The 27575-nt window shown below is 44.2% G+C and overlaps 1 protein-coding gene across 5 annotated transcripts in view; it reads right to left on the bottom strand.

The window, feature by feature from the left end:
* Positions 1 to 7810: 7810 nt before the first annotated feature.
* Positions 7811 to 27575, bottom strand: part of LOC139561131 (leucine-rich repeat and calponin homology domain-containing protein 4-like) — a 49510-nt gene continuing 29745 nt past the window's right edge. For 2 of the 5 annotated variants that reach the window (XM_071378017.1, XM_071378016.1), the window contains exons 11-17: positions 15052 to 15114; positions 14805 to 14859; positions 14027 to 14105; positions 13715 to 13920; positions 13410 to 13547; positions 13129 to 13206; positions 10622 to 12761 (exon numbers count right to left, since the gene is read on the bottom strand). In XM_071378017.1, coding sequence (XP_071234118.1) covers positions 12534 to 12761; positions 13129 to 13206; positions 13410 to 13547; positions 13715 to 13920; positions 14027 to 14105; positions 14805 to 14859; positions 15052 to 15114 — 847 coding nt within the window. In that variant the 3' untranslated portion in view covers positions 10622 to 12533. Of the gene's footprint in view, positions 8258 to 10621; positions 12762 to 13128; positions 13207 to 13409; positions 13548 to 13714; positions 13921 to 14026; positions 14106 to 14804; positions 14860 to 15051; positions 15115 to 27575 lie in introns of those variants that run through there. The other 3 variants (XM_071378020.1, XM_071378018.1, XM_071378019.1) reach the window with 3 other exon arrangements.

The following is a 27575-nucleotide window of genomic DNA, read 5'->3' on the forward strand; positions in this document are numbered from 1 at the left end:
ACAGAATGCCACCATCTACCACAAACGGTCGTAGCAAAAGCTCATAACTTTTAAGAGGAACCACTGTAAAGGTGGAGACCGAGTCTTCGTCTCTCACATGGATAGGCAGACCATTCCATAAAAATGGAGCTTAATCGGAGAAAGCCTCCAGCTGTTTGCTTAGAAATTCTAGGATCAATAAGGAGGACTGTGTCTTGTGACCATAGAGTACGTGTAGGTATGTACGGCAGGACCAAATCGGAGAGATAGGTAGGAGCAAGCAAATGTAATGCTTTGTAGGCTAGCAGTAAAACCTTGAAATTAACCCTAGCCTTAACAGGAAGCCAGTGTAGAGAGGCTAGCACTGGAGTAACATATGATACATTTTTGGGGTTGTAGTCAAGATTCTAGCAGCTGTGTTTAGCACTAACTGAAGTTTATTTAGTGCGTTATCTGGGTAGCTAGAGAGTAGAGCATTGCAGTAGTTTAATCTAGAAGTAACAAAAGTATGGATTAGTTTTTCTGCATAATTTTTGGACAAAACGTTTCTGATTTTTGTAATGTTACGAAGATGGAAAAAAGCTGTCCTTTAAATATTATTTATATGTTCGTCAAAAGAGAGATCAGTGTCCAGAGTAACGCTGAGGTTCTTCACAGTTTTGTTTGAGACGACTACAACCATCAAGATTAATTTCCAGATCCAACAGCAGATCTCTTTGTTTCTTGGGACCTAGAACTAGCATCTCTGTTTTGTCCGAGTTTGAAAGTAAAACATTTGCTGCCATCCACTTCCTTATGTCTGAAACACAGGCTTCCAGAGTAGACAATTTTGGGGCTTCACCATGTTTCATCAAAATGTAAAGCGGTGTGTCGTCTGCATAGCATTGCAAGTTGACAATGTTGACAAGAGGTAGAATATATAGTGAAAACAATAGTGGTCCTAAAACGTAACCTTTGGGGAACGCCAAAACTTACAATTGATTCGTCAGAGGACAAACCATCCACAGAGACAAACTGATATCTTTCCTACAGATAAGATCTAAACCAGGCAAGAACTTGTCCATGCAGACCAATTAGGATGTCCAATCTCTCCAAAAGAATGTGGTGATCGATGGTGTCAAAATAAACACTAAGGTCTAGGAGTACGAGGACAGATCCAGAGCCTTGGTCTGACGGCATTAAAGGTAACCTTCACAAGTGCAGTCTCAGTGCTATGATGGGGTCTAAAACCAGATTGAAGCGTTTCAAATACATTATTTGTCTTCAGGAAGGCAGTGAGTTGCTGCGCAATAGCTGTTATTTTTTTTGTTGAGAGGAATGGGAAATTCGATATAGGCCGATAGTTTTTTACATTTTCCAGGACAAGGTTTGTCTTTTTCAAGTGAGGCTTTATCACTGCCACTTTTAGTGAGTTTGGTACACATACAGAGGATAGGGAGACGTTTATTATGTTCAACATAGGAGGGCCAAGCACAGGAAGTAGCTCTTTCAGTAGTTTAGTTGGAATAGGGTCCAGTATGCAGCTTGAAGGTTTGGAGGCCATGATTAGTTCCATGAATGTGTCAAGTGATACAGGATTAAAAAACTGCAGTGTCTCCATTGATCCAAGGTCCTGGCAGTTCTGTGCATACTCAGGACAACTGAGTTTTGGTATATACGCAGATTCATAGAGGAGTCTGTAATTTGCTTTCTAACGATCATGATCTTTTCATCGAAGTTGTTCATGAATTCATCAATGCTGAAGTGAAAGCCATCCTCTCTTGGCGAATGCTGCTTTTTAGTTAGCTTTTTGACAGAATCAAAAATAATCCACAATTAGGTTGGAAAAATAGGATGATCGAGCAGCAGTGAGGACTCTTCGATATTGCACGGTACTGTCTTTCCAAGCTAGTCGAAAGACGGTGGGGCTCCATTTCCGTTCCAATTTTCTGGAAGCTTGCTTCAGGGTTCGGGTATTTTCTGTACACCAGGGAGCTAATTTCTTGTGACAAATGTTTTTTATTTTAGGGGTACGACTGCATCTAGGGTATTACGCAAGACAAATTTAGATCCTCAGTTAGGTGGTTAACCAATTTTTGTACTCTGACATCCTTGGGTAGGAGGAGGGAGTCTGGAAGGGCATCTAGGAATCTTTGGGTTGTCAGAGAATTTATAGCACGGCTTTTGGATCCTTGTTTGGGGTCTGAGCAGATTATTTGTTGCAATTGCAAACATAATACAATGGTGGTCCGATAGTCCAGGCATTCAGATCCACAATATTTATCACACGGGAAATAATTAGATCCAGGGTATGACTGTGGCAATGTGTATGTCCGGAGAAATGTTGGACAACACCCACAGTCGAGGATGGCTCCGAAAGCCTTTTGGAGTGGGTCTGTGGACTTTTCCATGTGAATATTAAAGTCAACAAAAATCAGAATATTATCTGCCATGTCTATAATGTTCGATAGGATTTCAAGGAACTCAGTGAGGAACACTGTATATTGCCCAGGAGGCCTGTAAACAAATATTGAAATTTAAATGTTTTTTTTTAGAGTAAAGTACATCGAAAAAAAAATCAAAAGAAAACTGCAAACTGAATAGGAGACCAAACAAGCAGCAAACAAAGAAGAAAGGCTTTTGAAAAAGTAAAAAATTTTCATAAAATTATACCGTTTTCTTAGCTAGCTAAGTTGTTTACCTGTTGCTAGGCAGTTGCTAGGGACATTCCTGAAAGAAGCTAGCTAGCTAACAAGGAGTGTCTAGTTGGCAGAAGAGAAGAAGGGACAAAGAAGGGACAAAGTGGGACAAAATAAGGACAGAAGAAAAGGGAAAGGGGACATTAAGGTGAAGCAGTCCTCTAAAGACACAAAAGACAATAATACAAGAAACAACACTTCTATTGCCTCTCCCTCTACGATACGCACTTCCGGTTTGGTTTGGAGCGAGTAGTTGCATTCCGCTTTGCTCCACAGGTAGTATTACAGGTAGTATTACATTTCATTTCATTACAGTACAACAGTTTGATTTGTTTGATCTTAGCTGGCTACATAGCCGTCTTTGTATCCAAGATAATTGTGTAGTCTAGAGTAATTGTCGAGGTTACCTAGCCAGTTAGAGGTTACCTAGCCAGCTACACTTTCAAACAAAGTCAACAACGCAGCCACTGCTAGCTAGCCTATTTCACCAGCCAGCAGTACTATATCATTTTAGTCAATAAGATTTTTTTGCAACGTAAGCTTAACTTTCTGAACATTCGAGACGTGTAGTCCACTTGTCATTCCAATCTCCTTTGCATTAGCGTAGCCTCTTCTGTAGCCTGTCAACTATGTGTCTGTCTATCCCTGTTCTCTCCTCTCTGCACAGACCATACAAACGCTTCACACCGCGTGGCCGCTGCTACTCTAACCTGGTGGTCCCAGCGCGCACGACCCACGTGGAGTTCCAGGTCTCAGGCAGCCTCTGGAACTGCCGATCTGCGGCCAACAAGGCAGAGTTCATCTCAGCCTATGCTTCCCTCCAGTCCCTCGACTTCTTGGCACTGACGGAAACATGGATTACCACTGATAACACTGCTACTCCTACTGCTCTCTCCTCGTCTGCCCACGTGTTCTCGCACACCCCGAGAGCTTCTGGTCAGCGGGGTGGTGGCACTGGGATCCTCATCTCTCCCAAGTGGACATTCTCTCTTTCTCCCCTGACCCATCTGTCTATCGCCTCCTTTGAATTCCATGCTGTCACAGTTACCAGCCCTTTCAAGCTTAACATCCTTATCATTTATCGCCCTCCAGGTTCCCTTGGAGAGTTCATCAATGAGCTTGACGCCCTGATAAGTTCCTTTCCTGAGGATGGCTCACCTCTCACAGTTCTGGGTGACTTTAACCTCCCCACGTCTACCTTTGACTCATTCCTCTCTGCCTCCTTCTTTCCACTCCTCTCCTCTTTTGACCTCACCCTCTCACCTTCCCCCCCTACTCACAAGGCAGGCAATACGCTTGACCTCATCTTCACTAGATGCTGTTCTTCCACTAATCTCATTGCAAATCCCCTCCAAGTCTCCGACCACTACCTTGTATCCTTTTCCCTCTCGCTCTCATCCAACACTTCCCACACTGCCCCTACTCGGATGGTATCGCGCCGTCCCAACCTTCGCTCTCTCTCCCCCGCTACTCTCTCCTCTTCCATCCTATCATCTCTTCCCTCTGCTCAAACCTTCTCCAACCTATCTCCTGATTCTGCCTCCTCAACCCTCCTCTCCTCCCTTTCTGCATCCTTTGACTCTCTATGTCCCCTATCCTCCAGGCCGGCTCGGTCCTCCCCTCCTGCTCCGTGGCTCGACGACTCATTGCGAGCTCACAGAACAGGGCTCCGGGCAGCCGAGCGGAAATGGAGGAAAACTCGCCTCCCTGCGGACCTGGCATCCTTTCACTCCCTCCTCTCTACATTCTCCTCTTCTGTCTCTGCTGCTAAAGCCAATTTCTACCACTCTAAATTCCAAGCATCTGCCTCTAACCCTAGGAAGCTCTTTGCCACCTTCTCCTCCCTCCTGAATCCTCCTCCCCCTCCTCCCCCCTCCTCCCTCTCTGCTGATGACTTCGTCAACCATTTTGAAAAGAAGGTCGACGACATCCGATCCTCGTTTGCTAAGTCAAACGACACCGCTGGTTCTGCTCACACTGCCCTACCCTGTGCTTTGACCTCTTTCTCCCCTCTCTCTCCAGATGAAATCTCGCGTCTTGTGACGGCCGGCCGCCCAACAACCTGCCCGCTTGACCCTATCCCCTCCTCTCTTCTCCAGACCATTTCCGGAGACCTTCTCCCTTACCTCACCTCGCTCATCAACTCATCCTTGACCGCTGGCTACGTCCCTTCCGTCTTCAAGAGAGCGAGAGTTGCACCCCTTCTGAAAAAACCTACACTCGATCCCTCCGATGTCAACAACTACAGACCAGTATCCCTTCTTTCTTTTCTCTCCAAAACTCTTGAACGTGCCGTCCTTGGCCAGCTCTCCTGCTATCTCTCTCAGAATGACCTTCTTGATCCAAATCAGTCAGGTTTCAAGACTAGTCATTCAACTGAGACTGCTCTTCTCTGTGTCACGGAGGCGCTCCGCACTGCTAAAGCTAACTCTCTCTCCTCTGCTCTCATCCTTCTAGACCTATCGGCTGCCTTTGATACTGTGAACCATCAGATCCTCCTCTCCACCCTCTCCGAGCTGGGCATCTCCGGCGCGGCCCACGCTTGGATTGCGTCCTACCTGACAGGTCGCTCCTACCAGGTGGCGTGGCGAGAATCTGTCTCCGCACCACGTGCTCTCACCACTGGTGTCCCCCAGGGCTCTGTTCTAGGCCCTCTCCTATTCTCGCTATACACCAAGTCACTTGGCTCTGTCATATCCTCACATGGTCTCTCCTATCATTGCTATGCAGACGACACACAATTAATCTTCTCCTTTCCCCCCTCTGATAACCAGGTGGTGAATCGCATCTCTGCATGTCTGGCAGACATATCAGTGTGGATGACGGATCACCACCTCAAGCTGAACCTCGGCAAGACGGAGCTGCTCTTCCTCCCGGGGAAGGACTGCCCGTTCCATGATCTCACCATCACGGTTGACAACTCCATTGTGTCCTCCTCCCAGAGTGCTAAGAACCTTGGCGTGATCCTGGACAACACCCTGTCGTTCTCAACTAACATCAAGGCGGTGACCCGTTCCTGTAGGTTCATGCTCTACAACATTCGCAGAGTACGACCCTGCCTCACGCAGGAAGCGGCGCAGGTCCTAATCCAGGCACTTGTCATCTCCCGTCTGGATTACTGCAACTCGCTGTTGGCTGGGCTCCCTGCCTGTGCCATTAAACCCCTACAACTCATCCAGAACGCCGCAGCCCGTCTGGTGTTCAACTTTCCCAAGTTCTCTCACGTCACCCCGCTCCTCCGCTCTCTCCACTGGCTTCCAGTTGAAGCTCGCATCCGCTACAAGACCATGGTGCTTGCCTACGGAGCTGTGAGGGGAACGGCACCTCCGTACCTTCAGGCTCTGATCAGGCCCTACACCCAAACAAGGGCACTGCGTTCATCCACCTCTGGCCTGCTCGCCTCCCTACCTCTGAGGAAGTACAGTTCCCGCTCAGCCCAGTCAAAACTGTTCGCTGCTCTGGCACCCCAATGGTGGAACAAACTCCCTCACGACGCCAGGTCAGCGGAGTCAATCACCACCTTCCGGAGACACCTGAAACCCCACCTCTTTAAGGAATACCTAGGATAGGATAAAGTAATCCTTCTAACCCCCCCCCCCCTTAAAAGAGTTAGATGCACTATTGTAAAGTGGTTGTTCCACTGGATATCATAAGGTGAATGCACCAATTTGTAAGTCGCTCTGGATAAGAGCGTCTGCTAAATGACTTAAATGTAAATGTAAACATCCTGTCTGGTGTCAATGGTACAGGCTGGTGGCAGTGGTGTAATGGTGTGGGGAATGTTTTCCTCGCACACATTAGGTCCTTTAAAACCAATTGAGAAACATTTGAATGCCACACCTTCTAGAACCCATTCCCCAAAGAATTCAGACTGTTCTGGAGATAAAGGTGGTCCGACCCGGTACTAGATGGGTGTACCAAATAAACTGGCCAATGAGTTAATCAAATACTGCCTCAGAACTTGTAAATATACAAGTAAAGGTAAAGGAGGAAGAGCACTTTGAACTCCAGGTTGGGTATGGGCTTGTCCAGTGTCGTCTAACAAGTTTCGGGGTTTGACATTGTTCATGAGTCTTGGTCATAGTGACATCTACAGGAGATTTACCTCAACTACAGCGTTAAACATTTGTTTGCAATTTTGGCTGCAATTTTGCATACCGCATCAAGCAATTTAATTGTAACCATTTGAAGTTTGTTCCCGTTTTGAAAAGCTAATAATCCACTTTGTCGTTAATACATATTTATTATACCAATATCATTAGATTCATTATAGATCTCTGGGGGCTCTGAGATTTGTGATACATAGGTTCATCAAAGAGTTTATTATTGAACAATAAAATTGTTTAAAATATCTTCCCTGTTCATATGATTTCTGTTCTTGCATGCCACATCATGGAATTTAGGAACCACTTTTCATATCTTTTGCAGCCTAGCATCTAGCCCCGATCATGCCCCAACGCATGCGGCTCACCTAATCTAACAACCTTTCCAAAACGATAACCATAGCACAAACCTTGCAAGATCATTTTAACCTATGCATCACAATTCTCAGAGCCCCCAGTAATCTATAATGAATCTAATGATATTGGTATCAAACCTGTATTAATATCAGTATAACTCGTCCTCAGGTCTCTAACCGCCACGTAACACGCAAGCATGAGGTTGGACACACAGAACCCTGTTTCCAGGACATGCAGGCGTGGGTGTTTATTCACGGCTTAAATTACAGCCGATAAATGTGAGGCAGACACTCCGCTCCCAGTGACGCTTACAAGGAACAAGCCCGGCCCTCGTGGGGGCTTCCGCCAGGGACATCAGCGGAATGGAAAGGGCCTTATCGCTTCCTCATTTACCACTGTCTTTGTGTATATGGAGTGTGTGTGTGCAAGCTGTGTTCATGGAGAGTTTGCGTGTCTTATCATACAGGGGATGTGATAAGCCTTCAGACCAGTTCCGGCATCGGGAGTGTGATTACTGCCGATTGTCAATTTGTTTCCACTGGTAATTGGTTTATGATAAAAGCGACAGATGATTAAATAAAAGGGGAACATTAGGTAATATGGTCATAGCAAGAAACAACTTATACCGCCTTAGGTTTGTGTATATTGGGCCCTCTGCAAAAATATCTTGAAAACAAAACTTCAAACCTAAAATAACAATTTAAAGTTTAATGAGATTTTATTTTACTGCTTCTTGCTTTAATACATAATCACAACACCGATATGACAATAGTTCAGTCTTATGGGTAGATTGTACCTTTTACACTGTATGGGTATTGTAAGAAATGGTACGTCTTAAAGGCAGACTGAAAGAAAAAATATCACACTAGACGGACTCCCATACTGTACAGTACACACAACGTTCTATTTTGTTTTGTAATGACAAAACTATGGAGTGCTGGTTAAGCTCTAAGCAGGCAGTTGTTGGGGCAGCACGGTTGGGGCAGCGGCATCCTGTCGAGAGGAGTGTCGGGGCCCTGACACAGGGAGGTCCAGCAGGGCTTGGACAGTCTGGGCGACCCGAGACAGACCATCACCATCCAGGATCAGCTGGGTGGGACACAGGGTGTCCTGGGGTGGGTGGGGAACAGAGATCACACACTGTGCCCGAGCGTGCACATTAACAAAAAATAACACAGCACACTAAAACCGTCCAGCTAATGACTTGTTAAAATGTAGTCAAACAACCATTACTCACACAATTACAATTAGTTACTCAAGGAGTAAAACACAGACGTTCACCATACTACTTCAAAACTGTACACTCATGCCCATGTGTTGTGTTGCAAGCTCAAAGAAGGACCCCACTATACATGAGGAACCCATTCCTTTATCCATGCACCATGGAAGAGAGTGAGGGAAGGGAGTGACCATAGGGGGTAGGGTGGAAAAAAGGTAAATTTAGGCTCTTTTTCCAATAGTATTTTTTTGAATTCTCCCATCCTCTCCACCCATCCTTCTCAAATCCTTAATAGAAAGTCAGGACACACTTCCCGCTTACCATTGAGGACACGAGGGCTTTCTCGATTCCTCGCATCCTTTCTCCTCAATCGTATTGGAGGAAAAGGTCCAAAGTCCTTCTCCTCAGACCTTCTCCAATGAATGTTGAGAAGTTGAGGAGAGAGAATGCAAGGAGTCGAGGAGAGATCAATTGAGAGAGCTCATTGGAATTTGAGGGAAAATGTGATTGGTTGGATAAAACAGCAGTCAGTGGGTGGAGCTTGTGACCAGTGACATGCTTGTAAAATAAAGCAGGGGAGGCACCAGGACCGGGTTTGGGAAACCCTGAAATAAAGAATAGGCTTGTAGAGAGGTGGGTTGAAGGTGGATAGAGGGCATTAGAACACACCTGGTTTGAATCCCCATGAGTCTACTAACCTTTCTTCCCAACTTTCCTTTGTATATTACCCAAGACTATTGAGAAAGCACTCTAATGGATCGCTCTAATTAAGGCCAAATGCTCAGAGTGTTGGTTGACACACAAGGTACACTACATCACCAAAAGTATGCGGACACCTGCTCGTCAAACAGCTCATACAAAAATTATGGCCATTAATATGGAGTTGGTCCCCCTTTTGCTGCTATAACAGCCTCCACTCTTCTGGGAAGGCTTTACACATTGATGTGGAGAATTGCTTCCATTTAGCCACAAGAGCATTAGTGAGGTTGGGCACTGATGTTGGGCGATTAGGCCTGGCTCGCAGTCAGCTTTACCAAAGGTGTTCGATGGGATTGAGGTCAGGGCTCTGTGCAGGCCAGTCAAGTTCTTCCAAACCAATCTCGACCAAACTATTTCTGTATGGACCTTGCTTTGTGCACGGGGGCATTGCAATGCTGAAACAGGAAAGGGCCTTCCCCAAACTGTTGCCACAAAGTTGGAAGTGCAGAATTGTCTAGAATGTCATTGTATGCTGTAGTGTTAAGATTTCCCTTCACTAGAACTAAGGGGCCTTGCCCAATAGACCACTATTCCTCCTTTACAGTTGACACTATGCATTCGGGAAGGTAGCGTTCTCCTGGCAGCCAATTGTTGTCTATGGAGATTGCATGGCTGTGTGCTCGATTTTATACACCTGTCAGCAACGGGTGTGGCTGAAATAGCTGAATTCACTCATTTGAAGAGATGTCCACATACTTTTGTATATATAGTGTATCTGGTTTAAATCCAGGTGTAGCAATTCACACAAAACAACCCAACTCCTAACCATAACCAATTGTGATTACTTGCCAAACACATTATTCGCTAAACAATCCCATTCATTTCCACCCTAGCGGAAAAGCTGTAGTCACCAATTTGTGGAGGGCTCAGGAGAGGACACGAGGAATTGAGGACGGACTATTGAGAGCCCATCGAATGGATAATCACCCTCTACTAACCACCACAATCCAAACATGCAGGATGCAGTCAAATGCATGTCATTACCTCTGCTTTATGAGCTGCTTCACAAACTCACCTTCTCCACTAAAGGGCAGCACACAAATTACAGTGGTAAACCTGGTATCAACCGGGCAGAACAAAGCTTAATGTGCAGGGCAGAATGGGTTTTGGCTAGATGGAATACAGCTACAGACCAAAGATTGCATGTTCGAGTCACGTCGGAGACAAATGTAGCATTTTAGCTAACCCTTTTCCTAACCCAATTCTCTTAACCTGCTACATTAACTATCCTAACCTGCTGCGTAGTCACTTCTGTTTGTAGCTCTACTCCATCTAGCTAGCCAAAACCGGCAGAATGCAACAAAAACTCTTGACTGGAGGAATACAACAAACATGAATAGATTTTTAGCAGCAAGCAGACAACATAAAAGCAGACTATGACGCCGAATATGGTCAAGTAATTTTTTTACAGCGGGGAAAAAATACTTTATAGATTTTATATAAACTCAGAAATAAAATAAAACAGTATTTGTTCTTTTAAACATTTAAGAATATAATTAAGTTCTATCCACTGTTTTTAAAAAACATTTTGGTTGAAACAACATTATCGCAAATTCAATTCCAACAAGGCTGACTGAGGTTATGCACAAAAAAATGGTGTAACAGACAAAGATAGGGAAACACTCAACAGACATTTCTACAGATCCCTTATGGACCCAGTATGAAACAACATAGCCTTGACCACCAAAATGTCCGCTCTTCTTGCCCACTTCATGCAAGGTGAATAAGCCCCATCAATATGTACAGTATATATTAAGGTCCTCTGGAAAGTCATGACTACAGCATTAGGATGACACCTCTGCAAGACACACCTCAAATACAAGGTGTATGTTGAAATGTTGCCTTCCATTTACATTTTATGTGTGTGTGTGTGTGTTGAATGTAGTAAGCCTCAGTATTTTTAGCTTGGACATCACATTTTTCACAGTATGCTCAATAAGTTTCAACATAGCATTATGCTGGAGAAAGCAGAGAACTCACGATGCACTAAAACACAGCTTCCCAAGAGCACCCACAGCAACATTGTACATAATAGGGCTGATGGAAAATGTAGTGACTAAACTAAGACAGAATCAGATCACAGTTAACTTAAGTCTGAATGAACTATCAGACTAACCCTCATCTGTCATTTACCTTAATGGTTATTTGTGCAACCTTTCAAAAAGTGGTCCCAATGAACAGCTAAAACAAGTCATCAGACTCAGTCAATCAGGAAGTAAATTAACCCAATTGATTTCAGTTTGTTTTTATCTATGAGACAACTACTCTTTCAGAAAGCACTGCAACAAACAGAAAAAAAGTTCTTAATTCTCTGTATAAAAATACAAAAATAATTTGATGAGTTGTTTACGTTTATACAAACATGAAGCATGTTAAGCCGACCAAACAAACAAAAATCAGCAACAACCACAAAAAGAAGATTTGAAAAGATTCTGTACCGTCGGTTTACACATTAAAGCATTGGGAATAGCAGTCAGTGTCCTGTAGCAACACCACCCCCTGGTGGGCACAATCAGACATAGCAGACAATAAACAGTGGAAAGCATTGGTCATATAGTCAGCCAGTCATAGGAAGCATTAGTGATTTGTCTCATTTGCACAAACTGGCCTCCATGAAAAAATGTCAACTCTTTCAGCAAATTTGAGAGACTTATTTACAAAATGTCCTCTTATTTGAAAGACATCGAGTGATAGAAAAGGACACTATGCCCTCAAGGGTTACAACGGGTGTTTACAGTTCTCTAAGTAGCTGTCCCTCACTGGAGACAGGACATAGAGACATTCTGTGCCGCAGAGGGGTAACGACTAGGGCACTATGCAAAGGCAGTCATGTAGGGAAGCCCTTTAAAATGTCCATTATAGTGTTTAGTTTTACTGTACGATCTGTAGTGTTTTCACAAATGTATTTCTCTGCTATTCATTCACATAGGTTGTCATGTCAGAAGGCACCTTTAAATTAGGGTATTTTAGCTTATATAAATAGGTGCCTTTTCAGTGCCGATGGTCCAGAGGAGTACTTTTAACTTTAAAGGGCACATCTACTCAAAGGTTGCTGCTTTTAATATCATATGGTTTCATGTTGAGCCGAACCACATCAGCTGTTGTAAGTATACACAGTGTGCTCTGCTGTGTGGGTTGTGTACGTCATCATGTGTCATGTACTTTTTAGGAGCAGCTGTGGGGTTGGAGGGAGCAGCTGACAGTCCTTCCTGTGTTGTGGGCCTCACTCTCGCCCTGCATACCCCATGCCAGGGCAGTTGTATGTTTGTGTGTGTACGAGTCTGTTTTGCATGTGCGTTTCTTGCCAATTCACGGTGGATCATTTCAATCCTGGTTGTCTGAATGTTCGCATTAGGTGGTCAAATTCACGTCAGTGTCAGTCCAAGTGCGTATACGCACTCTCGCGCCGTTTCTCTCACACACACAATCCCTCAGTATCTATGCAACCAGGTGGAAGTAGAGTGTGTAGATCAGAGCCATGGCTAGGCAGTAGAACACAGGGAAGCCCTCCGAGACCAGTGAGAGGTCGGGGGTGTGGGGGTCAACTGTCTGGGCGGTACGAGTCTCACCCTTTGCCTCCCCCTCATATTTCACGAGGGCCGCCACACAGCGCAGCACAGCAGGCAGCTTACAGAGAAACACGTCAGAGCACACACACACCTCCGTCTGAGAGAGAGAAAGGATGAAGAAAGAAAGGCAGAGGGGAAGAGTAAAAAGATGGAGAGAGAAGGAAGATTGGGTTGGAAAGGAGATGGAGACAAGGGGAAAGAAAAAGCAGAGAAAGAGAAAGAGATGAATGTAAGATGACATAGAAAACAGAGATGCAAAGGCATAGAGCATTAGCTTTAAGCACATAAGGCTAAGCTAAGAAAAATAGTTTAAGTATTACTGGATCATAGCAAAGCTGCAAAAAAGTACTGAACATACTGTAAGTGATCAGGGGGATGTGATCATATTTTTAGATCTGATGAACCAAAGAAAGTCGACAAGAGGAGGAAGAATGGCTGAAAAATAGCGAGAAAGGTGTTCTTACCTCAGGGACCCCCAGCTTGCGACATGCAGCGATGAAGTTCTCCACATTGAGACGACACTTGGCAGTGCTCAGCTTTGGCTAAAGGGGCAGAGAGACTGAACATCAGACTGAGTCAAATACACAAATACTTACATAACAGACACAGTCACAACATTAAAAAGAATACCATATTCTTTACTTTTATTTTACTGGTACTCAAATCACCTGAAGTCCCTGTCTACTCACTGACAAATATATCCTAAAGTGAACAAAATTTTACAATAAATGTCTGATTGGCCCACCACTGCTGGGGAGGGGATGTGGATGATTGACACTGCGCGGGGCCGCACGTGATTGGCCAGCTGGCAGAGGACCGTGCCATTGGACAACACCTCCCCTAGATCCTCTGGTAAGGTGATCTTCAACATCGACTCTAGAGTCTGATAGAGAGGGAGAGAGAACGAGAGAGTGACAGATGGAGTGAGGGAGAAAGAGATCGAGAGATGGAGAGAGAAAGGGAAAGAGTACAAGTGAATAGGAGAAGCATTAAAGAGAAAAAAAACTGTCGGGAAGGATATGATACAACATGAGGTACACTATGCAATACCTTGCGTAGCTGTATGACAGCTGGTCTCTCCTCTCTTCGCAACGTGGAGAGCAACTCAGTACCGCCTGCCTCCACCAGACTCTGTGTAGAGCCTGAGATAGAGACCTGACTCTTGACGCTGAAGCGGGACGAGGTGCGGAACAGGAAACTGTTGGGTTTCTGTGTCAGGCCTGGAGGGGACGATGTCTTGGGAGACGACGGACCCTCTGATAAACACACAAACTCTGTGTTAACTAACATTAGAGTTGTCAGTACTAGGAGATAGGAGATTGAAGGTGAACTGTATTGGTGTGTGTGTCAGTGTGTGTGTACCTGATCGGCTAACAGAGCGCTGAACGAGTGGCGCATGAGACGATGACACCTGATATGATGTGCACATCTGATCTGCACTCTGTTGGAGAGGGAAAGACCAACTACTTATTTACATCAGGTGTGGGATATGTAGCCTGAGTGCCAGCCTGTTTGTGCTATCATGCCAACTCCTTGTCACTCATTGAACATGTTTGGCTTGACAATGACAGCAATGGAGTTGGCAAGAGCACAACCAGATCTGGGAACAGGCTATGGATTATACTGCTGAAATACTAAATAGTAGCACAATAACCATCAACACAAAAATAAAGTAAAATAATAGAATAACCATCAAGACAAAAAGAAAGTAAAAGAATAGTAGAAGAGAAATTGAGTATATGCCAGGGTTCCCTAAGAGGCAGCCCAATAGCCCACAGGTGATTTTATTTGGCCACGCAAGTTTTGGGCAAAAAATAAAAAAGATGTTTAGTTAAAACAGTGTAAAATTAACAGGAAATCAGCTCAAAGTCATTTTAATTTAGGAAATATGTTCCCAAATATTCCCACGCATAAATAGAGAGGATTATGTGATCGTATCCCAAGGTTTGAAGTGATTCTGTTTTTGTCAAAAACCGTTTGGGCTTCTTGAAGTCAATTTGCAGTGTACAAGTTATTTATAACTATGTTCTGGCCCCGCTGACTTTCCACTCAAGAAAAAAATCAGCCCATAGCTGAATGTAACTGGGGAATACTGGTATATGCTGATGAAAGTTTTAAAAAAGGTGGCTGAGAGACTGACTGCACATCGTTGTCGGAGGCCATTCTGGGAGTGGCGGTTCTCTGGTGAGCCACCACTAGAGGGAGACATATAACACAATCAGAAAGCAAATACTCAAACCACAACAGTCAAGCACTGTGCACACTCATCTGCTACTAATAAACATAGCAGGGCCTTCGAAAACACAAACATATTTCACACATGGATCAATTCAGGCAGTACAATTTCTCAGTCCCTGGACTAGCTTGTTTCATGTAAGGTATCTTACCTTGAGCTACTTCCTGTTTGTGACAGCGTTGCCACATGACTTCCTGTCGTCCTCTTCAGTAAACTGGAAGAATATGTTTATCAAATCAGATATAAAATGGAAAGGTGGTTGTTTCCATAGAAAGACCACTGTGATGTCTATAACCTGTGTTACGACTACCATTTTGTTCAACGTTTGAAGAAGTCCACCACCACCACATAAGTTGACTAGCAGCTGGTTCTATCGCAACCCTTGCACTTTACAATGGAATGCAATGTAGCAGAATGTTCATTCTCTTTTCAAAACTGGTTGAATGATAATTTTTTACCCAGGTGAGATAAATTACACAGTAAACGAGAATCATTGCCTCCAACCAAATTAATTTGAATTTGGAATAATTGGGAGTAGATCAGCTTTAATATTGTAGATAGATTGTGGCTTCTATCAATGTAATTTTCTGCATAATTTACAAACCCCCATATATATATATATTTTCCTTCTTTATTATTTTCCCCTAAACCTATCACCACTCCCGTAATTGGAATGAACTACTTAAATATATTTTCCTTTATATTATTTTCCAATAACCCTACTTGGAGTGAACTAATGGACAACAGTACTTAGGCTTACACTTTTCAGCTTACACACTACATACATTTCAGGGACAGTACATTTTACATTAGTTATCTTTTGTTTGTTTTTAGTCCTAGCTTTCAGCTACACTCAACCCCTCCCATCTATCTCGGAAGACCATCTAGTTTTGATTTCCAGCTGCCATATATTTTCCCACAGTATAGTGATGTTTCACAAAAAATCTGAAGCTTTCTATTCTACAGATTGTAAATTAAAGACAGTGCATTCGGAAAGTATTCAGACCCCTTGATTTTTTTCACATTATGTTACAGCCTTATTATAAAATTTATTAAATAAAAAAAATCCTCAATCTACACACAATACCAAAGCGAAAACTGGTTTTTAGAAATGTTTGCAAATGTATTAAAAGTAAAAAAATATAAATACCTTATTACATACACACATGACTCAAAATTGAGCTCAGGTGCATCCTGTTTCCATTAATCATCCTTGAGATGTTTCTACAACGTGATTGGAGTCCACCTGGTTTATTCGCTATCGCTAACGTGCCTATCGCTATCGCTAACGTGCCTTGAATGAATGTATGCGGTTGTGGTAAATTCAATTGATTGGACATGATTTGGAATGGCACAAACCAGTCTATATAAGGTCCCACAGTTGACAGTGCATGTCAGAGCAAAAACCAAGCCATGAGGTCGAAGGAATTGTCCGTAGAGCTCCGAGACAGGATTGTGTCAAGGCACAGATCTGGGGAAGGGTACCAAAAAAAAAATCTGCAGCATTGAAGGTCCCCAAGAACACAGCGGCCTCCATCATTCTTAAATGGAAGAAGTTTGGAACCACCAAGAAACCTGGCACCATCCCTACAGTAAAGCATGGTGGTTGCAGCATCATGCTGTGGGGATGTTTTTAGTGGCAGGGACTGGGAGGATCGAGGGAAAGATGGAGCAAAGTACAGAGAGATTCTTGATGAAAACATGCTCCAGAGTGCTCAGGACCTCAGACTGGGGCGACGGTTCACCTTCCAACAGGACAACGACCCTAAGCACACAGCCAAGAGAACACAGGAGTGGCTTCGGGACAAATCTCTGAATGCTTTTTGACCCTTCGATGTCGGCTCTTCCTATCATTGTGAAGCAGAATTCACCAAACGTTGGATTGTTCACCCACTAATAGGGAACGTGAGCTGGGTCATTGTCCTGCAGGAAGGTGAACCTCCATCCCAGTCTCAAATCTCTGGAAGACTGAAATAGGTTTCCCTCAAGAATTTCCCTCTATTTAGCGCCATCCATCATTCCTTCAAATTCTGACCAGTTTCCCAAGTCCCTGCCGATGAAAAACATGCCTACAGCATGATGCTGCCACCACCATGCCTCACTGTGGGGATGGTGTTCTCTGGGTGATGAGAGGTGTCAGGTTTGTGCCAGACATAGCATTTTCCTTGATGGCCAAAAAGCTCAATTTGAGTCTCATCTGACCAGAGTACCTTCTTCCATATGTTTGGGGAGACTCCCACAAGCTTTTTGGCAACACCAAACATGTTTGCTTATTTTTTTCTTTAAGCAATGGCTTTTTTTCTGGCCACTCTTCCATAAAGCCCAGCTCGGTGGAGTGTACGGCTTAAAGTGGTCCTATGGACAGATACTCCAATCTCCGCTGTGGAGCTTAGCAGCTTAGGGTTATCTTTGGTCTCTTTGTTGCCTCTCTGATTAATGCCCTCCTTGCCTGGTCCATGAGTTTTGGTGGGCGGCCCTCTCTTGGCAGGTTTGTTGTGGTGCCATATTCTTTCCATTTTTTAAATAATGGATTTAATGGTGCTCCTTGGGATGTTCAAAGTTTGCTGTGTGGTGTTGCAGACTCTGGGGTCTTTTAGAACAGGTGTATATGTACTGAGATCATGTGACTTTATTTAACTAATTATGTGACTTCTGAAGGTCACATAATTATGGTTGCACCAGATCTTATTTAGGGGCTTCATAGCAAAGGGGGTGAATACATATGCACGCACCACTTTTTAGACTTTTTGTATTTTTTTTCATTTCACTTCACCAATTTGGACTATTTTGTGTATGTCCATTATATGAAAACCAAATAAAAATCCATTTAAATTACAGGTTCTAATGCAACAAAATACTAAAAACGCCAAGGGAGATGAATACTTTTTCAAGGCACTGTACAATTGAACAAAGCTGAATAAAATAGAATGGATATTTTCTCCAAACGATTTGAGGGAGTGCGCACATGCGGCTATTCTGTGTTGAGTGGTTAACAAAGTAATATGGACTCCTATATCCTTAATATAGAGTTATTAATGTAGCTTTAGTTGTTCTACAATTGTTGGGCTATATGTTTAGATTTTTATTACATTGTAAGGCTAGATGATGCGACTAATAATGATTAGGAAAAAAAGTCGCTTGAAAGGCAAGAGCTCTGCTTTGTTTTTTTGCGCAGGCTGTACACACTTCATCAGTCTCTCATTCACAGTTTGACAAGCACTTGATAATGCCTCGAATTTCACGGCGGCATACCATTTGTGTGGCCGTAATGCACCCTAAAGAAATCCATGCCTTATGCGGCCAGTGGCTGCGTTGTGCCCTTCTCCCTGATTGCTGCATGTACCGAAGCACCTCTCACTCACATGGCTCTCCATCACGTGATCGGGTCTTTCTCACAGGCTACAAGTAAAGACAGACACATCGGGGACGCAACTGCGCACGTCCTTATCCAATTCCGAGGAGCATATTGAAGATATTGGAAGAACTGTCCAGATTTACTTTTCGTCAGCCAACAAGATAAGTAGGCCTAACTATCCCCCATAGTACAAAAGTTGACCTATTCTGTGCGAGAAATAAATATTACGAAAAGTCTGGGGACAGTTGTGGGATGTGACAGATCCCAAATTAATACAACAACTAGCATCAAAACTATTTTTACAGAATGTGGCTGATGCAACAGATCAGAACGTTTAGCTTAAAATGTTGATAAACTATTAGGTTATATATTCACATTATAAGCGCAGCAATGCACACTCAACAGTAGGCTATAAACGCGAATGTTTAAAAAAAAATCATGTAATGCATTTTTTTATGGTGAAAATGATCTTCCCCAAACTTGAAACTCACACTGCTTATGTATGCCAGTTAGGCTCTACACCCTTTGTAAAATCGGATTAACTTCTTATGGCTTGGGGGCAGTATTTCGAAGTCTGGATGAGAAGCGTGCCCAAAGCAAACTGCCTGTTACTCAGGATATGCATATAATTGGTATAATTGGATCGAAAACACTCCAAAGTTTCCAAAACTGTTAAAATAATGTCTGCGAGTATAACAGAACTGATACGGCAGGCAAAAACCTGAGGAACATTTTTTGATGTGGGTATTTTCAATTGAATGCCTATAGAGTATCTAATGGCTTGGGACCCAGATTGCAGTTCCCAAGGCCTCCAGTAGATGTCAACAGTCTTTATACATTGTTTCAGGCTTGTTTTCTGAAAAATGAAGAAGAATGAGACTTTTCTGTCAGTGGACTGAGGAAGAATGCAGAGCTGGTTTGTGCGCGTGACCGAGTGCGCGCCCTTCGTTGTTTTTCCTTTCTATTGAATACGCTATTGTCCGGTTGAAATATTATTGATTATTTAGACAATTGACAATCTAAGGATTAATTATAACCATCGTTTGACATGTTTCATCGAACTTCACCGGTACTATTAGGATGTATTCGTCTACATGTTTTGACCGTCTTGGAGCGAGTGGATTACTGAACAAAACGAGCCAACAAAACAGAGTTTTTGGGATATAAAGAGGGACTTTATCGAACAAAACAAATATTTATTGTAGCTGGGACTCTTGTGACTGCAACCATATGAAGATCTTCAAAGGTAAGTGATTAATTGTATCGCTATACCTGACTTTTGTAATTCCTTTACTTGGTTGTAAAATGTTTGTATGCCTTTGTAAGCGGGGCGCTGTCCTCAGATAATGGCATGGTATGCTTTCGCCGTAAAGCCTTTTTGAAATCTGACAAAGCGGCTGGATTAACAAGAAGTTCATCTTTAAGCCGATGTATAACACTTGGATTTTTTATGAATGTTTATTATGACTATTTCTGTATTTTGAATTTGGCGCTCTGCAATTTCACCGGATGTTGTCGAGGTGGGTCGCTAGCAGAACGCCTGCGCCAGAAAGGTTAATGTGCTTAGTTTAAAAAAATTATTATTTGGCCACTTCAGTTGTGATACAAACCTTATCAAAACATATAGGCCTATAGGCTAGGCTACATGGGTGTGCGACTATGATTAGAAAAAGTTGCAAAAAAAAGGCATTGTTTCTTGCCTTATGCTGGGCATCATTCACAAGTGATAATACACTACCGGTCAAAAGTTTGCACACACCTACTTATTCCAGGGATTTTATTTATTTTTACTATTTAGAATAATAGTGAAGACATCAAAACTATGAAATAACACATATGGAATCATGTAGTAACCAGAAAATCTAATCAAATAATATTTTATATTCTTCAAATAGAATCTTCAAATAGCCACCCTTTGCCTTGATGACAGCTTTGCACACTCTTGACATTCTCGCAGACAGCTTCACCAAGAATGCTTTTCCAGCAGTCTAGAAGAAGTTACCACATATGCTGAGCACTTGTTGGCTGCTTTTCCTTCACTCTGCGGTCCGACACATCCCAAACCATCTCAATTTGGTTGAGGTCAGGGGATTGTTGCAGAATGGCGCCGGAGGAGATGGCTGCCGTTTTACGGTCCCCTAACCAACTGTTCTATTGTGTGTGTTTTTTCGTGTTATTTGTAAATTATTTTGTATATAATGTTTCTGCCACCATCTCTGCTCTCTGTTGAGACCACTCGATCCGTCCATGGGGAGTAGTTCGATGTAAGTCTCTGGTTGTTCACCAGAGGTCACAATGTCCTTCTTAGTTGTAGGCTACTTTGTCTTGGAGTGTCCTTAGAATGGGTACTTCAGGGGTACCACACGGTGGTGATAGGGAACTGTTCTTCACTCCCATTTTGATTAATTGTTCTAGACTACTTTTACATACCCAGCTGCAGACTGAATGTTTGGACTAGTATTTAAAGTCTTCATTCGTCGAGAGTTTCAGAGGGTCTTACCATTTTCTGGTATTGTAGATTTAACCATTCCAACCTGTGGACCACGTCCTTTGGTCTGTATTTAAATTCTGAGCGAGCCCTTTGAAGCACTCTGGCCTGAAAGGCGGTTCCATCATGTTGACATGAACTCGGAGCTCACTTGAGCGTGGCTACTGACTGGGCACAAGTTTGCAAGAAAAATAATTCTCATTTAGAGGGCTAAAATCACATTGCTATATTTTATCATATTTAATCATGAGTTTTACAACATTTAGATGTAAATCTGATATATACAGTGCGAAAGCTCTATTATAATGTATTTTCTGATCATTTTAATGACATCACAAAAATAGACATTAATTTCCCATATGTCATCATTCTCAACATTCGGATGTTGAAATACACTGCTCAAAAAAATAAAGGGAACACTTAAACAACACAATGTAACTCCAATCACACTTCTGTGAAATCAAACTGTCCACTTAGGAAGCAACACTGATTGACAATAAATTTCACATGCTGTTGTGCAAATGGAATAGACAACAGGTGGAAATTATAGGCAATTAGCAAGACACCCCCAATAAAGGAGTGGTTCTGCAGGTGGTGACCACAGACCACTTCTCAGTTCCTATGCTTCCTGGCTGATGTTTTGGTCACTTTTGAATGCTGGCGGTGCTTTCACTCTAGTGGTAGTCTACAACCCACACAAGTGGCTCAGGTAGTGCAGCTCATCCAGGATGGCACATCAATGCGAGCTGTGGCAAGAAGGTTTGCTGTGTCTGTCAGCGTAGTGTCCAGAGCATGGAGGCGCTACCAGGAGACAGGCCAGTACATCAGGAGACGTGGAGGAGGCCGTAGGAGGGCAACAACCCAGCAGCAGGACCGCTACCTCCGCCTTTGTGCAAGGAGGATCAGGAGGAGCACTGCCAGAGCCCTGCAAAATGACCTCCAGCAGGCCACAAATGTGCATGTGTCTGCTCAAACGGTCAGAAACAGAGGGTGGTATGAGGGCCCGACGTCCACAGGTGGGGGTTGTGCTTACAGCCCAACACCGTGCAGGACGTTTGGCATTTGCCAGAGAACACCAAGATTGGCAAATTCGCCACTGGCGCCCTGTGCTCTTCACAGATGAAAGCAGGTTCACACTGAGCACGTGACAGACGTGACAGAGTCTGGAGACGCCGTGGAGAACGTTCTGCTGCCTGCAACATCCTCCAGCATGACCGGTTTGGCGGTGGGTCAGTCATGGTGTGGGGTGGCATTTCTTTGGGGGGCCGCACAGCCCTCCATGTGCTCGCCAGAGGTAGCCTGACTGCCAATAGGTACCGAGATGAGATCCTGAGACCCCTTGTGAGACCATATGCTGGTGCAGTTGGCCCTGGGTTCCTCCTAATGCAAGACAATGCTAGACCTCATGTGGCTGGAGTGTGTCAGCAGTTCCTGCAAGAGGAAGGCATTGATGCTATGGACTGGCCCGCCCATTCCCCAGACCTGAATCCAATTGAGCACATCTGGGACATCATGTCTCGCTCCATCCACCAACGCCACGTTGCACCACAGACTGTCCAGGAGTTGGCGGATGCTTTAGTCCAGGTCTGGGAGGAGATCCCTCAGGAGACCATCTGTCACCTCATCAGGAGCATGCCCAGGCGTTGTAGGGAGGTCATACAGGCACGTGGAGGCCACACACACTACTGAGCCTCATTTGACTTGTTTTAAGGACATTACATCAAAGTTGGATCAGCCTGTAGTGTGGTTTTCCACTTTCATTTTGAGTGTGACTCCAAATCCAGACCTCAATGGGTTGATAAATTTGATTTACATTGATCATTTTTGTGTGATTTTGTTGTCAGCACATTCAACTATGTAAAGAAAAAAGTATTTAATAAGAATATTTCATTCATTCAGATCTAGGATGTGTTATTTTAGTGTTCCTTTTATTTTTTTGAGCAGTGTATATTGTCCAAGTGTCCGTGTTTGATGTTGAAGTTTTGGCGGCAAAGTCTCTCTGTGTAACAAAGGGAATTTTAACTTCTCAATACTGCAGGGCAAGAGAGAGAAAGTTTACGACTGGCTGTTAAGTCATAAACCGTCCCAACTCCCCCTCCTGTGGGAGAGAGGGGGCTGGTTATCTGTCCGCCATGGGCCTAGCTGATCTGGCACCTTTGATCCCCACCAAGGAGAGAGAGTCATGACAAGAGCTTCTAGATATCAGGACAGCGATTACTAACCTCGTACTGGAAGAAGATTTTTTCTTTAACGACTCGGATGCGAAGGATTTACTTCAGACACCCGGCAAGGTCCTCATGCACGTCATTCGCAGGAGAAAGAGACGGAGATATCGGGGATGTAGGTTGGAGTGCCTTGTAAGGATCCGACGGCGAGTGGGTAATCTGCCTTTACCATCGGTTCGATTAGCCAACGTACAATCATTGGATAATAAAATAGATTAACTACGATCACGTACCAACGAGACATTAAAAACTAATATCTTATATTTCAGAGTCGTGGCTGATCGACGGCATGAATAACATACAGCTGGCGGGTTTTACGGTGTATAGGCAGGATAGAACAGCCGCCTCTGGTAAGACAAGGGGTAGCGGTCTATGTATATTTGTAAACAACAGCTGGTGCACAAAATCTAATGAAATCTCAAGGTTTTGGTCACCTGAGGTACAGTATCTCATAATAAGCTGTAGACCACACTATTTACCAACAGATTTCATCTATATTCTTCGAAGCTGTCAATGTACCACCACAAACCGATGCTGGCACTAAGACTGCACTCAATGAGCTGTATACGGCCATAAATAAACAAGAAAACGCTCATCCAGAGGCGGAGCTCCTAGTGGCCGGAGACATTAAAGCAGGGAAACTTAAATCCATTTTACCTAATTTCTACCAGCATGTTAAATGTGCAACCAGATGGAAAAACCTCAAAACCACCTTAACTCCACACATAGACACATACAAAGCTCTCCCTCGCCCTCCATTTGGCAAATCTGACCATAGTTCTATCCTCTGTATTCCAGCTTACAAGCAAAAACTAAAGCAGAAAGCACCAGTGACTCGGTCAAAATAAAAGTGGTCAGATGCTAAGCTACAGGACTGTGTTGCTAGCACAGACTGGAATATGTTCCGGGAATTTTCCGATGGCATTGAGGAGTACACCACATCAGTCACTGACTTCATCAATAAGTGCATCGATGACACTTCCGGCGCCGACCGAGATGGCCTCCTCGCTTCGCGTTCCTAGGAAAATATGCAGTATTTAGTTTTTTTATGTGTTATTCCTTACATTGGTACCCCAGGTAATCTTAGGTTTCATTAGATACAGTCGGGAGGAACTACTGAATATAAAAGCAACGTCAACTCACCATCGTTACAACCAGGAATATGACTTTCCCGAAGCGGATCCAGTGTTTTGCCTTCCACCCAATACAATGGATCTGATCCCAGCCGGCGACCCTAAGCGACGCCGTAAAAGGGGCAAACGAGGCGGTCTCCTGGTCAGGCTTCGGAGACGGGCACATCGCGCTCCACTCCTTAGCATACTACTCGCCAATGTCCAGTCTCTTGACAATAAGGTTGATGAAATACGAGCAAGGGTAACATTTCAGAGAGACATCAGAGATTGTAACGTTCTCTGCTTCACGGAAACATGGCTCACTCAAGAGACGCTAACGGAGTCGGTGCAGCCAGCTGGTTTCTTCACGCATCGCACCGACAGAAACAAACATCTTTCTGGTAAGAAGAAGGGCGGGGGTGTATGCCTTATGATTAACGAGACGTGGTGTGATCATAACAACATACAGGAACTCAAGTCATTCTGTTCACCTGATCTAGAATTCCTCACAATCAAATGTCGACCGCATTATCTACCAAGGGAATTCTCTTCGATTATAATCACAGCCGTATATATTCCCCCCCAAGCAGACACATCGATGGCCCTGAACGAACTTTATCTGACTCTTTGTAAACTGGAAACCACACACCCTGAGGCTGCATTCATCGTAGCTGGGGATTTTAACAAGGCTAATCTGAAAACAAAAACTCCCTAAATTCTATCAGCATATCGATTTTGCTACCAGGGCTGGTAAAACTTTGGATCATTGTTATACTAACTTCCGCGACGCATATAAGGCCCTCCCCCGCCCTCCTTTCGGAAAAGCTGACCACGACTCCATTTTGTTGCTTCCAGCCTACAAACAGAAACTAAAACAACAAGCTCCCTCGCTCAGGTCTGTTCAACGCTGGTCCGACCAATCTGATTCCACGCTTCAAGACTGCTTCGATCACGCGGATTGGGATATGTTCCGCATTGCGTCCAACAACAATATTGACGAATACGCTGATTCGGTGAGCGAGTTCATTAGAAAGTGCATTGACGATGTCGTACCCACAGCAACGATTAAAACATTCCCAAACCAGAAACCGTAGATTGACGGCAGCATTCGCGTGAAACTGAAAGCGCGAACCACTGCTTTTAACCAGGGCAAGGTGACCGGAAACATGACCGAATACAAACAGTGTAGCTATTCTCTCCGCAAGGCAATCAAACAAACTAAGTCCCAGTATAGAGACAAAGTAGAGTCGCAATTCAACAGCTCAGACACAAGAGGTATGTGGCAGGGTCTACAGTCAATCACGGATTACAAAAAGAAAACCAGCCCCGTCGCGGACCAGGATGTCTTGCTCCCAGACAGGCTAAATAACTTTTTTGCTCGCTTTGAGGACAATACAGTGCCACTGCACAGCCCGCTACCAAAACCTGCGGGCTCTCCTTCACTGCAGCCGAGGTGAGTAAAACATTTAAACGTGTTAACCCTCGCAAGGCTGCAGGCCCAGACAGCATTCCCAGCCGCGTCCTCAGAGCATGCGCAGACCAGCTGGCTGGTGTGTTTAAGGACATATTCAATCAATCCTTATCCCAGTCTGCTGTTCCCACATGCTTCAAGAGGGCCACCATTGTTCCTGTTCCCAAGAAAGCTAAGGTAACTGAGCTAAATGACTACCGCCCCGTAGCACTCACTTCCGTCATCATGAAGTGCTTTGAGAGACTAGTCAAGGACCATATCACCTCCACCCTACCTGACACCCTAGACCCACTCCAATTTGCTTACCGACCCAATAGGTCCACAGACGACGCAATCGCAACCACACTGCACACTGCCCTAACCCATCTGGACAAGAGGAATACCTATGTGAGAATGCTGTTCATCGACTACAGCTCAGCATTTAACACCATAGTACCCTCCAAACTCGTCATCCCTGGGTCTCGACCCCGCCCTGTGCAACTGGGTCCTGGACTTCCTGACGGGCCGCCCCCAGGTGGTGAGGGTAGGTAACAACATCTCCACCCCGCTGATCCTCAACACCGGGGCCCCACAAGGGTGCGTTCTGAGCCCTCTCCTGTACTCCCTGTTCACCCACGACTGCGTGGCCACACCTCAATCATCAAGTTTGCGGACGACACTACAGTGGTAGGCTTGATTACCAACAACGACGAGACGGCCTACAGGGAGGAGGTGAGGGCCCTCGGAGTGTGGTGTCAGGAAAATAACCTCACACTCAACGTCAACAAAACAAAGGAGATGATTGTGGACTTCAGGAAACAGCAGAGGGAGCACCCCCCTATCCACATCGACGGGACAGTAGTGGAGAAGGTGAAAAGTTTTAAGTTCCTCGGTGTACACATCACGGACAAACTGAATTGGTCCACCCACACAGACAGCGTTGTGAAGAAGGCGCAGCAGCGCCTCTTCAACCTCAGGAGGCTGAAGAAATTCGGCTTGTCACCAAAAGCACTCACAAACTTCTACAGATGCACAATCGAGAGCATCCTGTCGGGCTGTATCATCGCCTGGTACGGCAACTGCTCCGCCCACAACCGTAAGGCTCTCCAGAGGGTAGTGAGGTCTGCACAACGCATCACCGGGGACAAACTACCTGCCCTCCAGGACACCTACACCACCCGATGTCACAGGAAGTCCATAAAGATCATCAAGGACAACAACCACCCAAGCCACTGCCTGTTCACCCCGCTATCATCCAGAAGGCGAGGTCAGTACAGGTGCATCAAAGCAGGGACCGAGAGACTGAGAAGCTTTTTTTCAATCTCAAGGCCATCAGACTGTTAAACAGCCACCACTAACATTTAGTGGCCGCTGCCAACATACTGACTCAACTCCAGCCACTTTAATAATGGGAATTGATGGAAATTATGTAAAAATGTACCACTAGCCACTTTAAACAATGCCACTTAATATAATGTTTACATACCCTACATTACTCATCTCATATGTATATGTATATACTGTACTCTATATCATCTACTGCATCTTGCCATCTTTATGTAATACATGTATCACTAGCCACTTTAAACTATGCCACTTTATGTTTACATACCCTACATTACTCATCTCATATGTATATACTGTACTCTATACCATCTACTGCATCTTGCCTATGCCGTTCTGTACCATCACTCATTCATATATCTTTATGTACATATTCTTTATCCCTTTACACTTGTGTGTATAAGGTAGTAATTGTGGAATTGTTAGGTTAGATTACTTGTTGGTTATTACTGCATTGTCGGAACTAGAAGCACAAGCATTTCGCTACACTCACATTAACATCTGCTAACCATGTGTATGTGACAAATAAAATTTGATTTGACATCGTCCCCACAGTGACTGTACGTACGTACCCCAAACAGAAGCCATGGATTACAGGCAACATCCACAGTGAGCTAAAGGGTAGAGCTGCTGCTTTCAAGCAGTGGGACTCTGACCCAGAAGTTTATAAGAAATCCCGCTATGCCCTCCAACGAACCATC

Source organism: Salvelinus alpinus, chromosome 31, assembly GCF_045679555.1.
Source record: "Salvelinus alpinus chromosome 31, SLU_Salpinus.1, whole genome shotgun sequence".
Taxonomy (NCBI): Eukaryota; Metazoa; Chordata; class Actinopteri; order Salmoniformes; family Salmonidae; genus Salvelinus; species Salvelinus alpinus.